Here is a 20,361-nt window from a genome sequence, read left to right as displayed (position 1 = left end):
TAGCCGCGTCTGCTCTACTTTGTTTCTTTGCACATAATCTTGGTATGCTGCTGAAATAACAAATAATTCACGACGTGCCGCAGGATCGTTTGCGACGGACGATGGACTGGACAACTGGATACTGCATATGACCCGTGACAAGCAGGCCAGGGTTTATGTGTGTCGCAGACTCGCTGCCTATTCTATGCCATTCACATATCCGCTTACTGAGGTAATGACAACGTTGTAATGGTGTTCTTCCATATTCCATGCAGATAACAAGACATCCTGGTGGTGTGATGCTCTTGTTGCCACTTGCACTTCTTTTTTACCATCTCTCGATCCACAAACCTCGACAACTGGCACCATACTGTCTAGCAGACGAACGAATCCTGCATCGGTTCCCCCACACCCCAATGGAACAGCCGAACATCTGTGAGCAAGATTGACTACCTTCGCCAATGTTAGCGAAATGAGCCAGGCATACACTGTGATGACGAAATAAACTTCGACGACTTTGGCGTAAAACACAGGACTTGAAGGAGAAAAGTGACGCATGCGCATTTGCATTGTGTAAAGCGGGACGGAATACGCACCAGCACTTTTCACTTTCACAGCACTATTAAACTTATTCACCTCGAAAGCACTATTACATTTATGACGGCAACTAACAACACCTCTTCCAAATCATGCGGAATGAGGCGATAATGTTGCCCGGCGACGAAGTTCACAATACTGTCAGGTAGAAAAATCATTTGTCAAACCACGACGAGTGCATCGACATGACAAACAAGTATGCAACCGAACATGAACGAGACGACGCTACGTTTAGAACAGTTAGCCCAAACATTATCACACGTCACGTTTTGGTGTTGGCGATTGAGTTGCAAGAATGTAGCAAATAATTATGTATCACAATCGCAAACACCAAAACAGGAAAATTAAACCATAACATACGCGAGGCACACCCCATCTCATAAACGAAGACTCTCCACCACTCGCAATCATAAGGACGACAAACTCCCAAGCGGCAAACATCATCGCTCATAAAAAAAAGACAAAACATCTGAGCGCAATTACCCTCAAAAAGGCTCGAAACCAGACTGGCATTCCGGCACACTACCTAAACACTGAACACCAGCCGCACACTGCTTACTGTTCTTCAGTAAATGCTACTCTCGCACCCTGCGCTGCCTAGCATCAAGGCACCAGACATAAAGGCGACAGGAGAGCGACTATGCTAAACAGAAATATTGAAGACGACGCATTGAAGCAAACGAATTCCCCCGAACGGCCATTCATGAGCTAACATGGTTAACAGTGGGCAAAGCTGCATTCGACCAACACCTGGAAAGCTGTGTCCCCAAACCTGCCAGCATCAAATTTCCTGCTAACGTGCTGAACGCCCATACGTATTTGCACATCCATCGCAGACCCTCCTGCAGGTAATCCAAACCCCCTAGACGTTGCATATTCCCTTTCACTGGAAGTTAAACTGTGGCGCTGCTCCAGCCTGCGACTCCCCGAAGCTGAAGCCTTGTGATGGAGCAACTCCGAAGGAGTAGGTATTGCCACTGGGGTTCACACCTGCGATGAATAACAGGATGCCAGCATGATGCACCACAGGGGACGCTCCAAATCATTAGCTGGTATATAGCGGTCTTACCAGGCGCCAGGTTCTGGTCCTCTCCGTCGTCCACATCGAAATACGTCTCAAGAATGTGAACAGCCTTCTCATAGAGATCCTCGTTGGGATGGTCCTGTAGATGCTCAATCTTGTCCAGGCCGTCTGCATCCTCGATCATCTGGGCGAATGGGTTGACTCCCATGCCACCCGGTATGTTACGCTCCTGCTGACCAACCTTGAGGATGTTTTCGAGACCCTCCAAAGCCACCGTAATGATGCGAACATCCGCGACAGTAAGGAGATCGCAGAGGGGCTTGATGGCGTTGTTCTGAACCAAATACTTGATCTGGTCAGCAGTGCCGCCTGAAGTTGCATTGCTAATTGCCCATGCCGCCTCCTTCTTAATGTCAAATTCAGCATTCGAAAGTAGCGTGATGAGCGGCGGAATGAGGCCTGCATCAAACACAGACTGAATCTGGTCCTTTGTGCCTGCCGTAATATTGGAGACTGTCCAGCACGCCTATACGGGTGGCAAAGGGTTGGGATTTGGAGGTTGGAGCAGTCCCGAAATCGAACGAAGCCATGAGTGACAAGGGTTCTAAGTGCTGCATCATACGCACCTCCTTCTTAATGCTCTTCTTGTGGTTTGTCATCAGCAAATTATGAAGACAGGGCAGAGCACCACAGTTGATGATGACCTGTGTCTGCATGTCGTTGCCGGTCACAATATTGCCCACGGTGCGCAGCGCTGGCACAAGCACGCCTGGCGAATTGTGCCTGTTGCAGGCGCAAGCATGGTAGCTTGAAGGACACATGCAGGCGAGGAAATCTACAAATCACAATTCGATTCGCGTAGCTCCTGGACGAAAACCAGAACCTCAACCAGGCGACGCAAACTTACAGCAGGAGCTCAACCAGGCGACGACACACTCCCGACTCGATGACTTTGTCGATACGGTCGTTGTCACCGTCGGACAGGTATGACAAAGCCCAGCACGCATCAGTCAAGACCTCCTCGTCAGTGTGGTGAATCAGACGCGCAAGCGTCGGAAGAGCCTGCCTAGTCTGCAAAGACGGACACCCACGTCAAAAGTACGCCTACAGCATGCCAACACGGACGTTAAAAACACAACTTGACCCACCAGTGTGAAATTTGGTGCCGGCTTCCCCCTGCAAAAGTTAGACAGCGTCCACGTCGCGTTGCGAAGCATAGAGATTTTGCTGTTCTCCTTCAGCTGCTCCAGTAGGGGCGGCAAAGCATTGTGGCTCAGAACATAGTCGCGGCACTTAGGAGAGTCGCCAGCGATGTTGCCCAGCGCCCATACCGCCTAGATGCCAGCAAGAAAGGGAAATGGTTGTATAAACCGTGTTACGCCGTCACTACCTGGTAAAGACGAAGTTGCCCTACAGTTATTACAAAGCATTTGTTAGATCACACCTGCTCACGAACGTCGTCATTCGGTGAGTTCAAAAGCTCCACAAAGATTGGTACAGCGTTGTGGTCTATCACAACCTTGGTGTGCTCCGATGTCCCGGAAGCAACGTTGGTCAGAGCCCAAGCTGCCTCAAACTGTGCATATTATGAAGACCTGTTAAGAGATGCAACATTCCAAAGGCTGAGCGGAGGAAAGTTCCTCACCTGCAGCTGGGGCGTGTCGTGACGCTGTAGGAACTCGACAAACTTTGGAATGACACCAGTTTTGATGACCTCCTCAATGGGTGGGTTGCGCTCTGCGAAGGAAAAGATAGCGTTTACTACAACTGGGGTGCACGCGTCCCCATCCAACTTTCTGCTCACCGATGGAGAGCAGCTTCCTGAAGCGCTGTGTTGCATCATACTGTTCACTAGTGTTTCCATGGAAGACACCATGCACCATCATAGGTAACTCGTCGAGTTGGTGCTACATAGGGAACACAAGTCGTTCCGATCGTTGAAGGGCGGGTACAAGGTAAACAACATATTCTTGCTTGCTTCCGCACATCAGTGTAACATAATGGGATAGGTATTCACTTACCCGCCCTACAGAGTTCTTGGTACTGTCCTCAATACCGAAGTTCGCCGTCGCAGAGGCCGGCGCAAAGGTAGAGCGCTTCTTCTGAAGGTTCTCATCGCGCTTGTTCTGTCGGAGCGCGATGATATTGTCCTCACGCTTACGGCGCGCCTCCTCAGCATCAATGCCCTTCTTGTACTCTTTCTTGCGGGTAGCATCCGGGCGCAGCATTGTTACGCGAAGTAAGAAACAGTGATTCCAGAGGGAGAAACTATTCCTGAGTGATGTCTTTCACCTTTACTACGAGGCAAAGGGGTCCTGTTAAGCTACCCGGAAGGAAGATGTGTTATGTATGATGGAATGGAACTTTCAAACGCGGGACCAGGGGGTCGCCTCCCTGGCGCGATTGCATGGGCAACTAGACGAAATTAGTTCCTTTCCCGCCCATCATATTCCCGACAGTAGAGAAGACGGGTACATTAGCGAGGCAAAATATCTATGTACTAACTAGTAGCAGTGTGCACCTGGTAGTGTAGGCTGGGTCCATGTAGTTTGGAGTGCGGAGAGCCGGACTTTTGCGTTCGCCAGTTTTTGCTCATCAATATTCAAGCCTCTTACTCTGTTAACCGACATATGGTGCATATAATGTATCCTTGCAGAACTTGCGTTGTCTCGTGACACAAGGACGCAAAATAAACAATGAGCACAGCGCAATTGGCTTATGGCCATGCTTTTCAGATACAAAGGAGGAGGCGGTCGCGAGTTATTCCTTTGCTGCGCCCTTGGTATATGAGGGCAGTGGACATTTGGGAGTTTTCCACGATAATCCTACGTTGTCCAATTTTGTGACACCAATCAGATTGCAATGATATCTAGTCATCTCCTGGATGAACCTATTCCCTGTGAAGCATTAGAGGGATGCGGCGGGGGTTGTGGGGGCCCCCCTTTGCGCACGTTGTGTCGTGGATAGCGCAGAAGCTGCGCTGGCCTAACTCCCTTTCCCCTTTTGGTTAAACAGCAATAAGACAGCTACAGAAGAACATTAAGATAGCTACAGCAGGACAAGTTCAGTCGTCCTGGCAAGAATGTTACAGTTCGTTGCTTGTAGGTATATACTTCCTGGCAAGAGATCCGAGGGACCCCTCGAGCCCTACGCCATGTAAGGGACACTAGTGTGCGCATGTGTATCGCACGAAGGATGTACGCAAATGCACAACTCCATACTCCTTGCACAACCCACTGGCATCTCCTCTTGACATATGACCATACTTCGAATATATAAAAGATTTACACAGCCTGTCTTGTGGTCCGCGTCAAGTCTCAAATGATGCAGCTTAAGAGCGGAGCAGCTGCAACGGGGTCAAGGGTCGGGAGGCCCGCCAGGACTAAGGAACTGGCCGACCGTCCTTGAATTCCGTACAACTTCCTTATGCACAGTCATGCACACTGGGAGGTTCATTGCTGCGCCAGTTTATTTTCACATCCTCGCAGATGTACACGCGATCTTATGTGTGTGTGTGTGTTACATGGTCGTGGGTGCGTTCCCCATACCTGCAAACCGCCCTAATACGAGCTGAGGGCTCAAGGGCTGCCAGATTGCCTATAAGCACTGTCCTACCTCGCACTTCAGACAAAGCTCTGTTAGCCGCCAATGCCCAACAGCAAAGCCTAAACTGCATAAGCTTGCGATTCGCTGAACGCGGGATAAGCATCAGGTGCGAAATCCGTGAGCACATTCCCGGGGTATTTGCCTCACCGTCTGCCTGCCTCGCTGACTGACCGGGATTTTTTAAGTTTGTCTGTCCGTTCCTGCATGTCATATGAATCGTGTTACAATGAACCCTAAAGGATTAGGCGGTGGATATTTTGTTACCTATACGATGGCTCCAATTTCACGAAGAAAGGACTGCATCACACCACACCACCGCCACTGCATTTTAAGCAACTTGCACTTCTAGCGCACAGACAAACACGTGCGCTTTGGCCGGCAACATAGAACACATTCCGCTGTCGCCATAAGCAGCCTCACATGAATTAGCATCTGCAGCCCACCCAACCTGTGCCCGCGTGGCCGCAACACGAGGGCACATCTGCTGGTCAGGCGCGGTACTCAACCTCACATGTTGGCCCGCCCCGCCCATTCGTTCTGCCGCTTCTGCTCCTTTTGGTTGGCCATGCTCCACTTGCCCTTGCCCTTCTCAAGCAGCGGGTCGTACACCTGGCGGGGAGGATCAAGAATGGAGACAGGTGCGCGTGGGGGTGCACAGTGAAGTGGAGGAGAAGCACTTACCAGTGGGAAAGGCGCAATCAAAAAGAACCTTCATGCCCAGGTTCAGTCGGTTGGTTCACTCATGCCCTCACACCACCGCTTTAAACGGCACACGCGACATCGCGACCCACCACATAGTCGTCGAGGTTGTCCATGTCCCGGCTCATGGCGTCCTTGCGGTCCTTGGCCGCCTCAAAACGGTGAGCACGCAGCACTGCCAGCGAGTCCCCGGCCCCGCCCTGCCCTGCCTCATCCTCCTGCTCCTCCTCTAGGTAGTCATCCACACGCCAAGCCGCTGGCATGTACGCCCGGTGGTCCAGATCAGACCGCACCTTGCCCGAGTAGCCGGGCCCGTCCGTAGCAGCGACAGCGGCCCGACCGCCATCAGCATCGCTGTCCGCCGCGGCTTCAGGCGGCTTGGAGGACGGGGCTGCGGGGCCGCCTCTGCGCTCCAGGCAGGAAATACAGGAGGCGTCCAAAACAATCATAAACACCACAACAATTGGCAACCTGGGGAGGCCTAGGGTGCGGTGGACCGAGGCCAGACCGCGTGTAACGAGACATATGCACACTGCCATGACAAGTGTGCCACCCATCTCAAGAAGAAAATGCGCACCGGGCCACATGGGCCGCATGCACACATGTGCCGGCCGCGTCACGCTGGTGGGCTAGGCCTGCACGCACCTAGCATGCCATCCCTCGGCCTCCCTCCAGCTCCCCTCAAAGCTCTCCCGTCCATCCGCCCCTACGTTGCAACGCAGGGACGAATAGCCAGTGGCGCAACTCCAGGCGCCCACCCTGCTCACGCGCGCCTATGACCGGCCCTCCTCTCCGCCGGCCCCGATCCCTTCTGCTGCTTGCAAACCCTTCTTGCATAGCCCAGGAATCCTGCGACTCGCTGTCCTTCAGCGCCTCCCAGGCCCTCTACCACACAAGCCTCACCGCAGTGCCGCTGTGAACTTGGAAAGACGGGCCAGCGTCTCCTTCTCCCGGTCGCCAACCGCCCGCTTGCGGGCCTTGTATCGCTCCCGGCTCAGCTGCCAAGGCTTGAGCAGATCCGCGTCAGCCACCTGCACGGGATCGGGGGCCGAGGACAGGGTCACAAATACCAGGAGGTTGGCAAGAGGCGAGCAACGGCGGCAAACGGTGGCTGGCCTAGAGGCCACAAGGAAGAGAAGACCTAAAGAGACCCACACAATGCGAAGAGACTATAGGGTTTCCCGAAGTTATCGAGGGGTTGGACAGGGGCCGGCCGATGCGCATGGGAGGGCTGCCTTCGGCTTCAGGCCGGCATATAAACACGGGGCTGCAAGGCAAGGTCCTGGTCCCCGCCCCGGTCCGCATTTCTTCCCCTCCAGCGTCGAATAAACAATGAGCCACTCACCCTGAACCAATCTGGGCAATGAATGTTTAACCATTCAAATAGGAATTGTGGCCTTCCGGTGCCACAGAAGCCACCACCGTCGCCAAGGAAGCACAGGCTAATGGCTGCCGAACCAGCACAGGCAAGTGTCGCGGCCACATGCCAACATGCACCCAGTCTTTCCAATCCAGCCTCCAGCCATGGGTTCGAACCCGTCGGACCCCACGCTCTCACCTCCGCTGCTCCCTTCACCCTGCCGTACGTCCGGTGAGGCGCGTCCTGCTTCATAGCCTCCAGCTCTGCTCGCCTCTCCGCGAGGAAGTCCCTCTCCCGCTTGCCTTTACCACCGTCACCCGCACTCGCACCGCGACCCGAGGATGGGCCAGGCCCGCCCTCGTCGTCACTGTCGCCGCCGCCATCGCTGGCCATGTGGCGATCCCGTGGCCCGGCATCATGACCCGCATCCCTGCGGTGCATCGGCAGCATTAGCACCCGCCGCCAGAGAGGCATTTGTTCCTAGCCGGCCTTCATGCCACATCCTTGCTTCTACTAGGGCTAGTGGCCCGCAGCCGCATCAACAGCAGGAGGAGCGCTGGCACTCCAGCTGCACCGGCCGGCAAAAGGGGGAAGCCCCTACACAGGTAAAACAACCCCTATGCTATAAAAACCTTCCAAGCCTAACCTAGGTCCCCGTAATTCTCAAGCGGGGAATATATATGCATATATAAGAGGGTATAGGCGGACATACATGCATATACATGCATATGCAAGAAACTAAGAATCAAGGCGAAGAATGGGGCCGATGAGGGAGGGGCCCGCTATTGCAGCCTGTCGGGATAAACAGCGGGGCACGGGCATAGTCTTGGCACTTATGTCCAACCCTCACACGCCGCAATACCTTACTCTCTTTCCTCCTTAGCCCGGAGCCCCCATCCTCACCCAGCCGGCGGGCAATGGCCACATGCACTATCCGCACCTTTCAGCTGTTCGAGTCCGGGGCTCGTCCCCAGCTTGCGCTCGTGCCGCCATCACTCGGGCCCGCATAGATGCGGCGAAGGCTGCGGAGGCCGCCCGGTCAGCAGCCTCCTCGCCGTCCCCCTCGCCGTGGCGTCCATCGCCAGAGTCCTCCGGCTCAGCTCGCCCTGCCACACGGCCTGCGGGATAGCGCTCCATATGGCGGGGATTCAGAGCGCGATTAGCAGGGAAGAGGAGGAGGACCGCACGAAGCGGAATTGAGGATTATGAGAAGAGAGGTAGCGGAAAGATGACCGGCTCCCAGAGTCCTGTCAACGGTTCCGCCCCCGTGAAAATCATCGACCCCGCACCGGCAGATGGAGGGGCCAGCTTCAACTGCGTGGTGGCGTCTCAGCCCGCAAATCCGGGGAGACGTCAACTATCTTTTTTTAAAGATAGTTGAAAAGAAGCCATAAAGCCATAAAGTCTTTCAGCGCCGCCGATAACGCTGGCAGTGGCGGTAGAGGTAGCAGGTGGAAGGGTCAAGCAAGTCCGCCAGGTCGGCCCGCACACGCCCGCCAGCGCTGCACCTTTCCCAGCTCAACCCAGCCCAGCCCCTTTCCCAGAACCTTCACGCCGCAGCGGCCCGCCAGTAACTCCCCCATCCTAGGCCGTCTACTCGTGTTTCGACCAGTGTTTTCGTCCGACCCCATCCCCCTTCCCCGCACGGCTCCATCAGCCCCGCCCACTCCCAACCGAGAACACAAACGGCCCTGGCCCCGCCAGCGCCCACTACAGCGCAAGACCTGCTGACCAGCGGGCCCATTCCCTGTTGCGGCTGCTGGTGCCGCTACCGCACCTGCCGCCTGCCCCACGGCTGCCTTGGCTCGGGCCAGAGCCACCTCCGTTCCTGCAGCCCCGCCCCCGGACGGATCCGCCCCAGGCGCTGCCTCCCGCGCTCGCTTGGCAGGCCGCTGCGCTGCCAGCCGCTGCAGCTCCTCCTCCTCAATGGCCCTCTCCTTGGCCAGGCTGGTCGCCCAGGATAAGGAGCAGGGGGTACGTTAGGGGGCAGATCATACGCAAATAGACATAAAAAAGGAAAGGAGGAAAGACGAACCACATACGAGACCCACCCACCAGACCTCGAGTGCCCAGGACTCAGTCCGCATCCACCCGCCGGTCCCGGACCTACCGCTCGTCCTCTGTCAGCACGTCGTGTGCGGAACGGATCTTGGTGGTCTTGCGGTCCGCTGCTGCCGCTACCGCCTCCTCCTCCTCCTCCGCCTCGTCCCCGAAGGACAGCAGCGCCAGGTTCTTGGTGCGTCCCGCAGATCGCTTCCGCGCCTCATCCGCGGCGCTATGAAGCGCAGGTGCAGCAGCAGCAACATGGGGGGAATCAAAACCCTAAAACTTTTGAAACCCTAAAACCCATGCAAGAAGCAAAGGGCCAACTGCCGACGTCGAAAGGCACCAACCTAGGGAAGGAGGGGGCAGGGACTTCGCTTTCCATGGCCGCCCCGGTCCTTGGCGCGTGTACCCCCACAACAGGTCAACGAGAAGAAACCCGGGAAAGTTAGCCCGTACGCCCCTTCCGCCAGCCCATGTGGGTCCCCTCCTTTACCCAAGAAACCAGCCAACCAGCTGTCGCCGCCACCTTCTGTACAGTTTCCTCTACAGCCTCAACCCAGACAGCTCGTCTTTTGGCCCTGCTGCTCCTTCCCACTCCCCTCGCCCTTGCTGCCCCCCCTGTCGGTGTTTCTTTGTCACTTCCCTGTATCCCCCTGCTCCCCACTTCCCCCTCCCCTCGCCTCACCGCTGCGCCTGTTGCTCCGCCCTGAGTGCCTCCCTATCCACCCGCGGCGCCAGGTCATCAAAGGGGTTCCACACCACCTCCGCCTCCCGAATCGCCACCGGCTCCAGAGGCCGGTCATCATCATCAACCTGTGGCCGGCCTCAACAGGCCGCGGGGAGGAATCAACGTGTATAATGCAATGTAATGCGGAGCAGTGCTGGGTAGGGAGGGAGGGACGCAATTGCACAACAGAGCCAGAAGAACAGGCAGACGTACTTTCTCGACCTCGCTCATCATGCCTGGCTAAAGTCCGGCTGACCCCGCGGCAGCCCTCAGGGGCCTATCTAGCCTCGTCCTCGTGCCGCACGCACCGGGATGTCGTTGAACCGCAGCATGTTGTACACGGTGTCCCCCACCACCCGCCCAAAGATGGTGTTGCGGTTGTTGAGGAAGTCGGCCTTGTCCAGCGTGATGAAGAACTGGGAGCCATTGCTGTGGGGCACGTTCTGGTTGGCGCATGCGACCAGGCCCCTGGGGGATGGGGTGAACACAGCCGGGTGCTGGACTGGTGCGCTGAGCGGGGAAACACGCCATGGCGGAATGAGGCCCTCACAGCGCATTACGTCCCCAATAAAACTGCCGCCGATATAATATCAGTGACGTCACACATGTCGCGACGGTACCCCATACCCACTGGCAGTCCCTCCGGCACGGAGCCCAGCTAATCCCAGCCCTCCAGTGTTCCCTACCTGCATAGTCCGCTTCCTCGTTCCCATTATTCCCATCCCAATACAGACAAACATACACACGCACGCACGCACCTGCCCACCGTCCCCACCCACGCCTCCCTTACCCAGCCCCCCGGGGCAGCCCGCCTACCGGTGCGTGAACCGCAGTCGCGAGTGGAACTCATCCCGGAAGGGCTCCCCGTAAATGGACTCGCCGCCTGGGAGGGGTGCAGGGGACAGGAGGGCGAGACACAGTCTCGGCAAGCAGGTCCATTTGGTCCGTAAGGTGGATAGCACATGCAGGCCAGCGTACGTGGACCCGGCAGGAGGCAGCAACCTCACCTTGGAGGCACCAGGGAGGGACCCCGGCAACAGGAGACTGATGGGGCCCTGGCAACAGGAGACTGATGGGGCCCCGGCAACAGGAGGCCAGATGTGACTCAACCCCAACATGGGCCCCCTTCGCTAACCCCCAATCCGAAATCAACATGCACCCTGTACATGCACGCGACGGAAAGCCTCGTGGGCAAAATTGGGCTTCCGGGCGGTTGCGGATGCGCCGTCTCGACCCGTGGGTCCGTACTGTTGACGGGGATTCTGTGGAAGGGCTACCCACCGCCGGGCCTCACCCGTGCCGGTGCCCGTGGGGTCTCCACCCTGTGCGATGTAGTCCTTGATGATTCTGTGGAAAATGGTGTTGTCGTAGTAGCCCTCCGCGCATAGCTGCACGAAGTTGCGGCAGGCCTGTGTACCAGGGGAGTTGCGGGGTAGGGGACGTGTGGCTAAAGTGCGGCTGAGGGCTTCCAAAGGAGCGGGTGAGTCTGACCGGCTGCGGCGCAAGGAAGGGGTGGGATTTACTGTAATTGTTTGTGGAACGCGTGGGAACAAGAGGTTTCGGAGCGGGCGCCACAGGGCGGGTATATTTGACAAAGTGAGCTTGTAACCTTCACCCAGACGGAACTACAGACACCAGCAGCACACTTCTGAGCAAAGCAGGAGAATAGCCGAGCCGACGACTAACTGCCCGAAGACCATTACGGCTGACCTTGAACATCCCCCCATCCCACCTTGGGCGCTTCTTTCGGCCATAGCTCGATCTCCAGGTCGCCAAGGCTAGTGTGCAGGATCACCTGCGTATAATAAAGGCTTATTAAGAAAGAATTTTGCAAGCATGCACTGTGCACTCCAAATTTGATTGTATAACTGCATTTTAGCATTGTTCAACATTCGCGTAAAAATGCGCTATCGGCTATCGCCGATACGAAATGCTCACCTTGCCCTTTGTGGGCGGCTCAAGGTTATAAATATTTGACATATCGTCTCATCTCAGTCCAGCAATGCTTCACACATCAAAGCTTTGCGAGCTTGCATGATCAAGGAAAGCTGGCCCGGTACTGTACGACGTGCTGACCAAGTTTTCTCTCTAAAACTACACGCAACGTAACTTCAAGAGTTTCAACGGTAAACTTGTAGTGGGGATATCCTAAGTTATCCTATGATTTCGATTTGGATCGCTATATTCGTGTCAATAGCAACCGCCCGACACACGAGGCTTAGAGAATAGCCAGGACGGTATACGGCTGGAAACTGGCAGCTACCTGATATTACAAAGCCGCGAAGGTAAGTACTTTATGTGGTTGTGGCAGCCACTTCACATGAGAGCGCACGTCTATGTTCCGGTTGTATTCTGAAGGGAGCTTGTGCACCCAACCTTCTGCGAATGTGTTGGAATGTGTTTGTTCTGGATCTACTAGTAACCTATAATACCATCCTTGCACAGGCGCAAGAGGGCATCCTTCGGAAGTTCTGACGTGAACTTGGAAGTCGCACTGTACAAGGACCCAATGCAACATATACCACATTAGTTGAATCCAGCAATCAACACTCAGCAACTGCTTAGGGCGACAGCTGCCGCGGTAATGACGGAGGACACACATGACCAGGGTACTCCGTCTGCTCTTCGTCCCCGCCCTGGCTGGGATAAGGCAGCTCAAAACCCAGATGCGGTTCATTCAACCCTGGACCTAACGGCCGTCGCCAGCACTGGGTACACGGACCCCTCGTACCAGCCGCCCAAACTGTCGCCGCTTTCCGACGCAGGCGAGCTCGACCAGTTACCGTACAAGGAGGCTCAGCAGGTACGTAACGGACGGCCGCTGCCGCTGCCTAACAAAATGGGCATGACATGCAAACCGCCGCGGCGGCGTGGATTAACGGCAGGCTTCCGGGCAACGGTTGGGCTCAGCGTAACCGTCACGTGGCCGCTACACATTCATACTAGCTCCTTACAAGCGCACTACGGCGAAATGCGTTCTGGCATTGCCTTTTAGAATCTGTGGTGGCAACCGCAATATTGTGTATTTCTAGAATCGCCTGTGTGGGCTTTCGCACAGCCCCGCGGGCTCTTGCCGCTGCACGTGGCCTGGCCGCCGTGCCTCCCCAGCGATTGATGGCACCTCCTGGACCTCCCGGTTCCCATAGCCTAATTTGGACATTCCGGAGTCTAAAAGAACAACATGCAAGCTACGATCGTGTATATAATTACGATATCAACAATGAGCAACAGCCCATTCCTCGTTGGAGAGGGAATCCGTGACCTCGCAGATCACATTCACACCGACACTGGGGGCCCCTTTTGGGGCAAGTCCACGTCGTGTATCCTGTTACTTTATTTCGATCTTTCGGCTCACGACGCGCCGTGTAACACTTCATAACGTTTCCACCCACCGACACACTGCTCTGCAACCATAATTCATCATATCCACGCTATCTCACTAGGTGACGTCTTGCGACACGATATCATGCGACGCAGGGTCACAGGCTGGCTCGTGCCTCGTCACCCAATGGCACGCGCGGTGGTGGCGGTGGCGGCGGCGGCAGCAGCAGCATCCGCGGCGCTGCCAGTCACGCCGCAGTCAGCGACGGCGCCCCGACTGCTGTCCCAGATCTGGAGGGAACCACTCACGCAGACGGCCGACCCGCCTGGGACTCCCGCTTCATCCTGGAACGCAGCGCCTGGGAGGTGCAGCCGCGCACCGCGCTCCTGCGTCCACCCTCCACTAATGCCTTTCCAGGCAGCGGCGTCCGCGGCTCCTTTCCCACAGGCACCGGCCGCAGCGAACACAGCCGCAGCCCTGGAGGCCGCCGGACCTCGGACGGTGACAACACGCTGGGACCTCGCACCGGCGGCAGCAGGATTGTCAGCACGGACGGGAACGGCACACGCACAACCATCCTGCCGGGACTGAACGCGGCCTCACCGCCCATATGGACAAGTCCGTACGGCGGTGAGGTGACGTCGCCGGGACCTGGCCGGAACGCAACATCGCCGGGGACGTCACCCGGCCCTGGGGGCTACACCGCTGCTGCAGGGGGCACAAACACTGCCCTGGGGACCGCCGCCGCGGCCGGTACTACTAATGGTGCACAACGCTCTCCCCGTACGGACTTACTGGATTCGTACGTCGGACGAGCATACAGTCCAGACCAGTCGTACTTCCGTGAAGGTAGCAGCGGTGGCGGCGGAGGTAGTCCCGGGAGCCAGGGTCGGCGGGGCGGGGCAGGGGACGCCGGGGTGGGCGCTGAAGGGGACGGGGTCGACGGGCACGGCACACACCTTCCGGCTCTGGAACGTGCGGGTTACGCCAGGGTGAAGGAAAAGGAGGTGAAGGAGAAGGAAAAAGAGGCTCAGGCCGCTGCCGCCGCCAAAGCCAGCGCACAGAAAGCGGCTATCTTGGCGCTTGGGGCGGTGTACTTGCCACCAGGCACCAAGCTGCGAATCGGTGGCAGCAGCGGCGGCGGCGGCGGCGGTGCCAGCGCACGTGACACTTCCCGCAACAGCCACCTGCTGGCGTCGCCGCCGCCACTGTACAGCCGCAGCTGCCGTAGCACTGAAGACGACGGCGGGCGGCGGGCCCATAGCTTGGAGGCTGGCGGGTGCGGCGGTGGCGGGCACGCAACGGACCGTGGCCGGGACACTAGTCCGGGTCCCGGCGGCGGCATCTGGAGGCCCTCTGGCAGGCAGCCCATTCCGGATGCGGCGCCGCCGGTGCCGAAACACACGTACAGGAGCTCGTCGGGGGAGGCCAAGGAGACGCAGGAGGTAGGGGAAAGAGGCGAAGATAAAGGGAACGTGTTGCAAGCGAGGTGTGTGGCGACCTGCGCAATGTCACGCTGCCGCAGGAAGCCGACCGCCGACGGGCGGTGCCCCGGGACCCGGCCATCTACAGCCCCGAGCGCTACCCGATTGTGGGCATGGGCTGGTTCCTACCGCCAGAAAAGATTCCTCCCAACCCCGCGTACATGGGAATCAAGGCCAAGTAAGTGCTGAGCACCCTTAATTGAAGCCAGAGAGGGTGGGAGGGTGAGACAGACAAAGGCCCGAGCACGGGTCGGGAGGGTAACCATGTCGTCGTATGTGCTGCGGGCTCGGACCTGTTGCAAGGGCTTCGGGATTGCCTTGTCGAGCTGTCCCGGGGCTCCTCAACACGCGGAAAGGGAAAGGGAAGCGACCGGGGTGTGAGCGGTGGAGCTGCCTGGTGTGAGGATCTGCGTTCTCGCGAACCAGAGGGGTAGTGGTGGAGGGAGATGCTTGGAAAGGGCCCAGCGATGCGCTTGGCCGATTCTGGACCTGGTCACCGGGTCCCTCCCTTTACCTGATAAAGGGCGCCTCCCGGTTTCCTAGCCGCCTACCAATCCCAGCCCTGCCGCCTCCTCTCTGGCCACTCTGGCCTTTCCCGCTCTCCACCTCACATGCACCGGCGCTCCACCTTCATGCTCCGGTGGTACATGGGCCACGTCGGTCTCCCGGGTTCCCGACTTCCGTCCCCTCCCCCCCCGGCTGTTGCCCTCCGGTTGTCATTACCATGTACCTGGTCACGCAGGTATATGGAGGCGCGGCCCCAACGCAACGATGATGACGGCGCTAAGACTTCCCACATTCCCGATATCCACCTCAAACCCTGGCTCACGGCGGGGAAGCACCTCGTCACGGACAGCTCCACGCCGCCGCCGAAGATGACGGGCACGGCAGGCGCCCGGCCACCGTACTCGTTCTCCCCGTCGGCGACCGGCACCAGTGTTGCTGGGCCAGGCACCTCACGCTCCAGTAAGGGGACGGCGCGGCGCGGTCGCGGCGCGGCACGGGGCGGTGGAGGCGGCGGCGGTGGCGGCAAGCGCAACGGCAGGCGGAGCCGCGGCAGCAGCATTGCGGGCGAGAGCGACAGTGAGGCCGAGGACAGCGAAGTGGAGGGTGAACGGGAGGTGCTCGCGGTGATTGGGGGCGTGCGGCTCATGTCCATGACAAAGCGCCACGACATGCAGGATGAGGCGCGGCTGGAGGTACGGTGGCCGGGTGTTTTAAAAAAGTGGGAACTCAGAAGGATGATGGGAAAGAGAGGTTGGCGGCTTACAGGTCTTAGGGCTGATTTGGGGTGGAAAGGAAAAACGCGATCACGCCCTCTTGGTGTGTGTTCGTTCGGTTGGCCGCGACATAGAACCCGAAAGCAAACATCAGAGGACCGCGTTGTCGTGTTGGGTGGAGAAATGAAGGTGAGGTGCGCACGGCCGTTTCCTCTCCGTCCTTGCATGCCCCTACCTTGCATGTCCCGATCTGTCTCTCTTCAAATCCTGTTCCCGCTTTCTGCCCCGCGGGAGATCACCGCCTCCCATCCAACCCTGATGCGAACTACCCACTGACCCGTCCGCGCCTGTCCCTCTCACAACTGTTGGTGCGCTTCAGGCGGAGGAGGATGCGCAAATGGCGAAGGAGGACGCGGAGGCTGCGCAGCGGGCGATGGAGGAGGAGCGGCAGCAGCAGCCGCAGCAGGGGGACACGGGGCTCGGAAGGGAACAGGAGAGCCATTACTCTTCTGGACTGGAGGCCTCCGGTTCCGAGACTCGAGCAAGTGGAGAAAGAATGGAGCGCGATGAAAAGGGGGGATCTGGAAGGAGCGTGTCAGGGAAGCGGCACTCCGGGGCCACCGAGGGGGTGGCTCCCAGCAGCGCCGGCCGAGGTTATGGTGGTAGCACTAGTCGGGGCAGCAATCGCAGCAGCCGCAGCAGTAACATCAGCCGTAATGGTGGAGGTGCTCAGGTTGAAGGTCAACGCGGCGGCAGTGGTGGCAATGGGTATGGCCCAGAGGCTGAGGCTGAGGCAGGCGGCGACAGCGGCGGTGATAAGGATGATGATGATGGGTTTGTTGGAAGTCGGGTGCCGGCGAGTCGAGAAGTCAGCCAGAGGAGCGGGGATGGTAAGGATGAGGCGGAGGCGGGCGGGTTGGGAGGGGAACAGGAGGAGGAGGAGGGCGTTTACAAAGAGGGCGGCGATGCGGAGGATGAAGCCAGCAATGGTGACGATGATGATGGAGACTTGGCGGCACAAGCGGCCATGGCAGGTCTTGGGGACAGCGATGGTGATGGCGATGTGGACGCGGATGCTGGCGGGGGAGATGACGAGGAGGAGGTCGCTGGCAACAGTGGCGCTTGGGAGTAGCACACTGTGTATGGTCGTTTTGGTAGCTTCAACTTCCAGGGCTTGGCCTCTGGACAGGCCACATCTGCTTGCTTGACGGGTACTAATGAGCTCGAAGGTTTCGTATAAATTGGGGTTGTGCCTTGGTGCTGGCTTCCCTACTGTTGTTTCATCCGGTGTGCCTCTCTTGACGCTGGGGAGACGAGGATAGCGGGCAGGGGAAGCGTGTCCTTGAAAGTTGACTCCAATGGCGTGTTTGATTGAGCCGACTAGACGACAGTGATTAGCAGCACTGTGTGTATACCTGCACGTGCCCATCGGCACAGCTCTATCCTTCAGTTTAAAAAATGGTGGTAAGTGCCATATATGACCTTGCGCCGATCCGATATGAGTGAGCAGCAGCAAGCGCTCCACCTGCCATTGGTTTTTTCTGGCGCTGGGCTCTCTGGGCCCGCGTGCGACACGGGAGGCTTTTTTAATTCACGGGGGCCATTCATGTCATTTTAAGACCGCTTGTACAGGGACTCCTCGGCGGCTGCGCTGCTCCGTGATCACATACATGCATAACGGGATGGATAGGAGGATGGTATTATCAAGTTTTGCGGTATGTATATATACCTGTATATCATACTGTGGGCCGCACAGGAGGCAGCGGAACCGCCAGTGCTGCAATTCTTTTCTACAACGCCGTTTTGGCACATCGGAGGAATTTCTCCGATTCCTCCTATATAATGCAGTTCGAACTGCATTATATAAGTTGCGTTGGAGTTCAACTGCCTTCCTTTCCGCAGCGCAATCGCCTGCGAGCAACGAACCCAATTCACCCACCACACGGGTTGGGCCAATGTGCATTAACAGCCCAGTCCAGATAACCAGTCGGCCACCATATCCACCATATCAGCCAACAACATCCAGCCTGCTGGCAATGCCAAAGCTAACCATTTAGCTTACACAAGAGAAGCGCATTTCATGCCACAATCGCCTCAACCGCGGCTTCACTACCGTACTGATACGAAAGGTTCGCGCCACACCTTTCGCGGGTACCCCAAAAATATAGCTGGAATTTTTCGTTTTGTTACACCAATTCGCGAGGGCTGTCAGTTTTTATGGCACACATTTGTTTACATGAACACACATTTCGCGGGGCTCCAGGGAAGCCACAACAAGGAGCGACAGCATCAAAGCTCCCAAACTGCTGCGCTGCCGGGCAATTTGAACTGCCATCGCGTTTTCACGCTCGGCTCTAGCAGCCAAGACCTCTGGAGCAACATTAATATTAGCAACGCCTGCTCTGAGCTCAACAGGAGTGTCACGAGCAAGCTTTGGCAAAAAGGCTGTGAGCTTGGTTTGCTTGGGTCGTCTGGGCTTCATGGTCAACGCATTGTCACGTAGCGTGCCAGGATGTCCAGCAAACAACAGTTACAATAAAAGGAAGCTATAACTATATGAAAAATTCAGTTCTGGCGTGTAAGAACTCAGTTCTGGCTGTTCTACACCATGTACACGGCGTACAACACATTCGTGCCACACATTTTCGCGACAAGTAAATAATTTTCTCCATAGAGCTTTTTCCACTGTGACACACTTCGTGGCCCAAAACGAAAGGTGTGGCGCGAACCTTTCGTATCAGTACGGTACAAGCAGCAGCACCAGCCGCCACTGCCGCCAACTTAACCCGAAGCGGCCAGCGCCCGCCACCGCCACCTTGCAGTGCTTCTCCAGCGCCGCCAGCGCCACATGGCCCTGACACGATAATGGCACCGAAAGTGGGTCCCATGCATGGTGATCCGTACACCTCCGCCAGCCCCATACCCGGCACCACCTCGTGAGTGCTGCCAGCGATGGCGCCCTCAGCCGCCTCCATGTCCAGAGCCCCCATGCCGGGCACCTCGCCGCCGGGAACCATGCCCAGGCGGGCGAGACGCTTTACACCCAGACGGAGCCGCAAGAGAAAAAGGGAATAACGAACGTTGTGTGATGCCACGAATAGGCATTTTCAAAGTTGAATAGGGAGCCGTTCCAAACCGTAGCTTCACCCATCAGACATCAAACCAAGCTTCAATTGCCAATGCTCGACCAACATGCGGACATCGGGACAAGTGGTAACATTGGTAACACGGTTCATCTGGTTGGATGTCAGCAGAGCCGCATGGCAAGTCACCACGTAATGGCCGCCATCCTTGTACAGCACCTCGAGCTTGAGTCACCCAGCCAGGCAACACCATTGGGAGCCACACTCCGCTCAAGAATACACACGGGACTTCCCGTGTGCTTCCCCACCTTTCTGAGGGTGGGGAACCTGATTGAGTTGGATGGATGGGAGCCGACCGACCACCGACCCTTGATGTTCGTTCTTTATGTTACAGTGGGTGATGAAGGTGGGTGTAGGGCAGGTAAGGCCCGGAAAGCCTGGCGGAGTTTGATACTGCTCGTTACCTGGACTACGCGGACTATTTTGAGGTGGGATCCCCCACCATGAATGCCTTCAGCCAAACAGCCTAGGATCTGCAGAGGGGAGTTTGCGACACCACACAAGCTGTCGACCGAGTTGGTGTTGCTGAACGAAGTCGAGGTGAGGGTCTTAGGTGTCCCGTCCTGCCGGCATGACGTCTGGTGCGGATACCGTTTGGTGGAACCGTAGATGAGGAAGGGGGACCCCAGCATGCCGAGTAACTACCGGGGCATAGCAGTAAGAGGCGCTTTGGTGAAGTGCTACACGCTTGTTCTCCTGGATAGACTCGTTCGCATAGGAACCGCTAAGCGGTTTTCAGAAGAGGGTTTGGTACTAATCATCATGTCAAGCAGTACCTTACTGCTAGGCACACAGCCAACCGGGACAGCGGCCGTAAATCATTGTGCAAATGTCGCGTCATACGACTGTAGCATTGACCTTCCTCATAGAAAGTTAGTAGCGAGTACGGATCACGCGCTGACTTTTAAGCAAAGAGTTGATGTAGGTACGGGGCCTACCTAGCGTTTCGAAAAGACGCGACCATTTCTCCCGTTCGTATTTTGCCCCCGAGGTGTTTTGTGGAGCAGTAACTTCACCCTGAGCTAGCTTCGTAAAGAGGGGTTCCACCTGTGCTGCTAAGCCGTTGTCGGAACGCGAGCACGCGACGCGGGAAGCTTCGCTCAAGCTAGAGTGAGAACCCGAACCGGACGCCCTACGCGTACCCTTATTCGATA

At 57.1% G+C, this 20,361-nt stretch overlaps 3 protein-coding genes across 3 annotated transcripts; 1 reads left to right on the top strand and 2 right to left on the bottom strand.

Annotated features, from left to right (window-relative positions):
* Nucleotides 1–225: 225 nt before the first annotated feature.
* On the bottom strand, nucleotides 226–3,828 carry VOLCADRAFT_84159 (uncharacterized protein; the record flags this gene model as incomplete). Its single annotated transcript, XM_002957528.1, has 9 exons — nucleotides 226–1,566; nucleotides 1,646–2,126; nucleotides 2,227–2,383; nucleotides 2,508–2,671; nucleotides 2,749–2,934; nucleotides 3,045–3,176; nucleotides 3,246–3,337; nucleotides 3,405–3,507; nucleotides 3,622–3,828. 9 exons carry the CDS (start codon nucleotides 3,826–3,828, stop codon nucleotides 1,460–1,462), a joined length of 1,629 nt encoding a protein of 542 aa, XP_002957574.1. The 3' UTR covers nucleotides 226–1,459.
* A 5,543-nt stretch (nucleotides 3,829–9,371) lies between these two features.
* VOLCADRAFT_68363 (uncharacterized protein) lies at nucleotides 9,372–12,018 on the bottom strand (the record flags this gene model as incomplete). Its single annotated transcript, XM_002957527.1, has 7 exons — nucleotides 9,372–9,540; nucleotides 9,997–10,124; nucleotides 10,347–10,506; nucleotides 10,855–10,921; nucleotides 11,333–11,447; nucleotides 11,771–11,833; nucleotides 11,977–12,018. The coding sequence occupies 7 exons, from the start codon at nucleotides 12,016–12,018 to the stop codon at nucleotides 9,372–9,374; spliced, it is 744 nt and encodes a 247-aa protein (XP_002957573.1).
* Nucleotides 12,019–12,622: 604 nt separating this feature from the next.
* On the top strand, nucleotides 12,623–17,196 carry VOLCADRAFT_98681 (uncharacterized protein; the record flags this gene model as incomplete). The annotated part of the gene is made up of 5 exons (XM_002957552.1): nucleotides 12,623–12,841; nucleotides 13,516–14,805; nucleotides 14,886–15,022; nucleotides 15,587–16,043; nucleotides 16,444–17,196. The coding sequence occupies 5 exons, from the start codon at nucleotides 12,623–12,625 to the stop codon at nucleotides 17,194–17,196; spliced, it is 2,856 nt and encodes a 951-aa protein (XP_002957598.1).
* Nucleotides 17,197–20,361: the final 3,165 nt, after the last annotated feature.

This window comes from Volvox carteri, assembly GCF_000143455.1.
Source record: "Volvox carteri f. nagariensis unplaced genomic scaffold VOLCAscaffold_75, whole genome shotgun sequence".
Lineage (NCBI taxonomy): Eukaryota > Viridiplantae > Chlorophyta > Chlorophyceae > Chlamydomonadales > Volvocaceae > Volvox > Volvox carteri.
The sequence above is the reverse complement of the archived record's forward strand: the minus strand, read 5'-3'. Positions and strand labels throughout refer to the sequence as shown.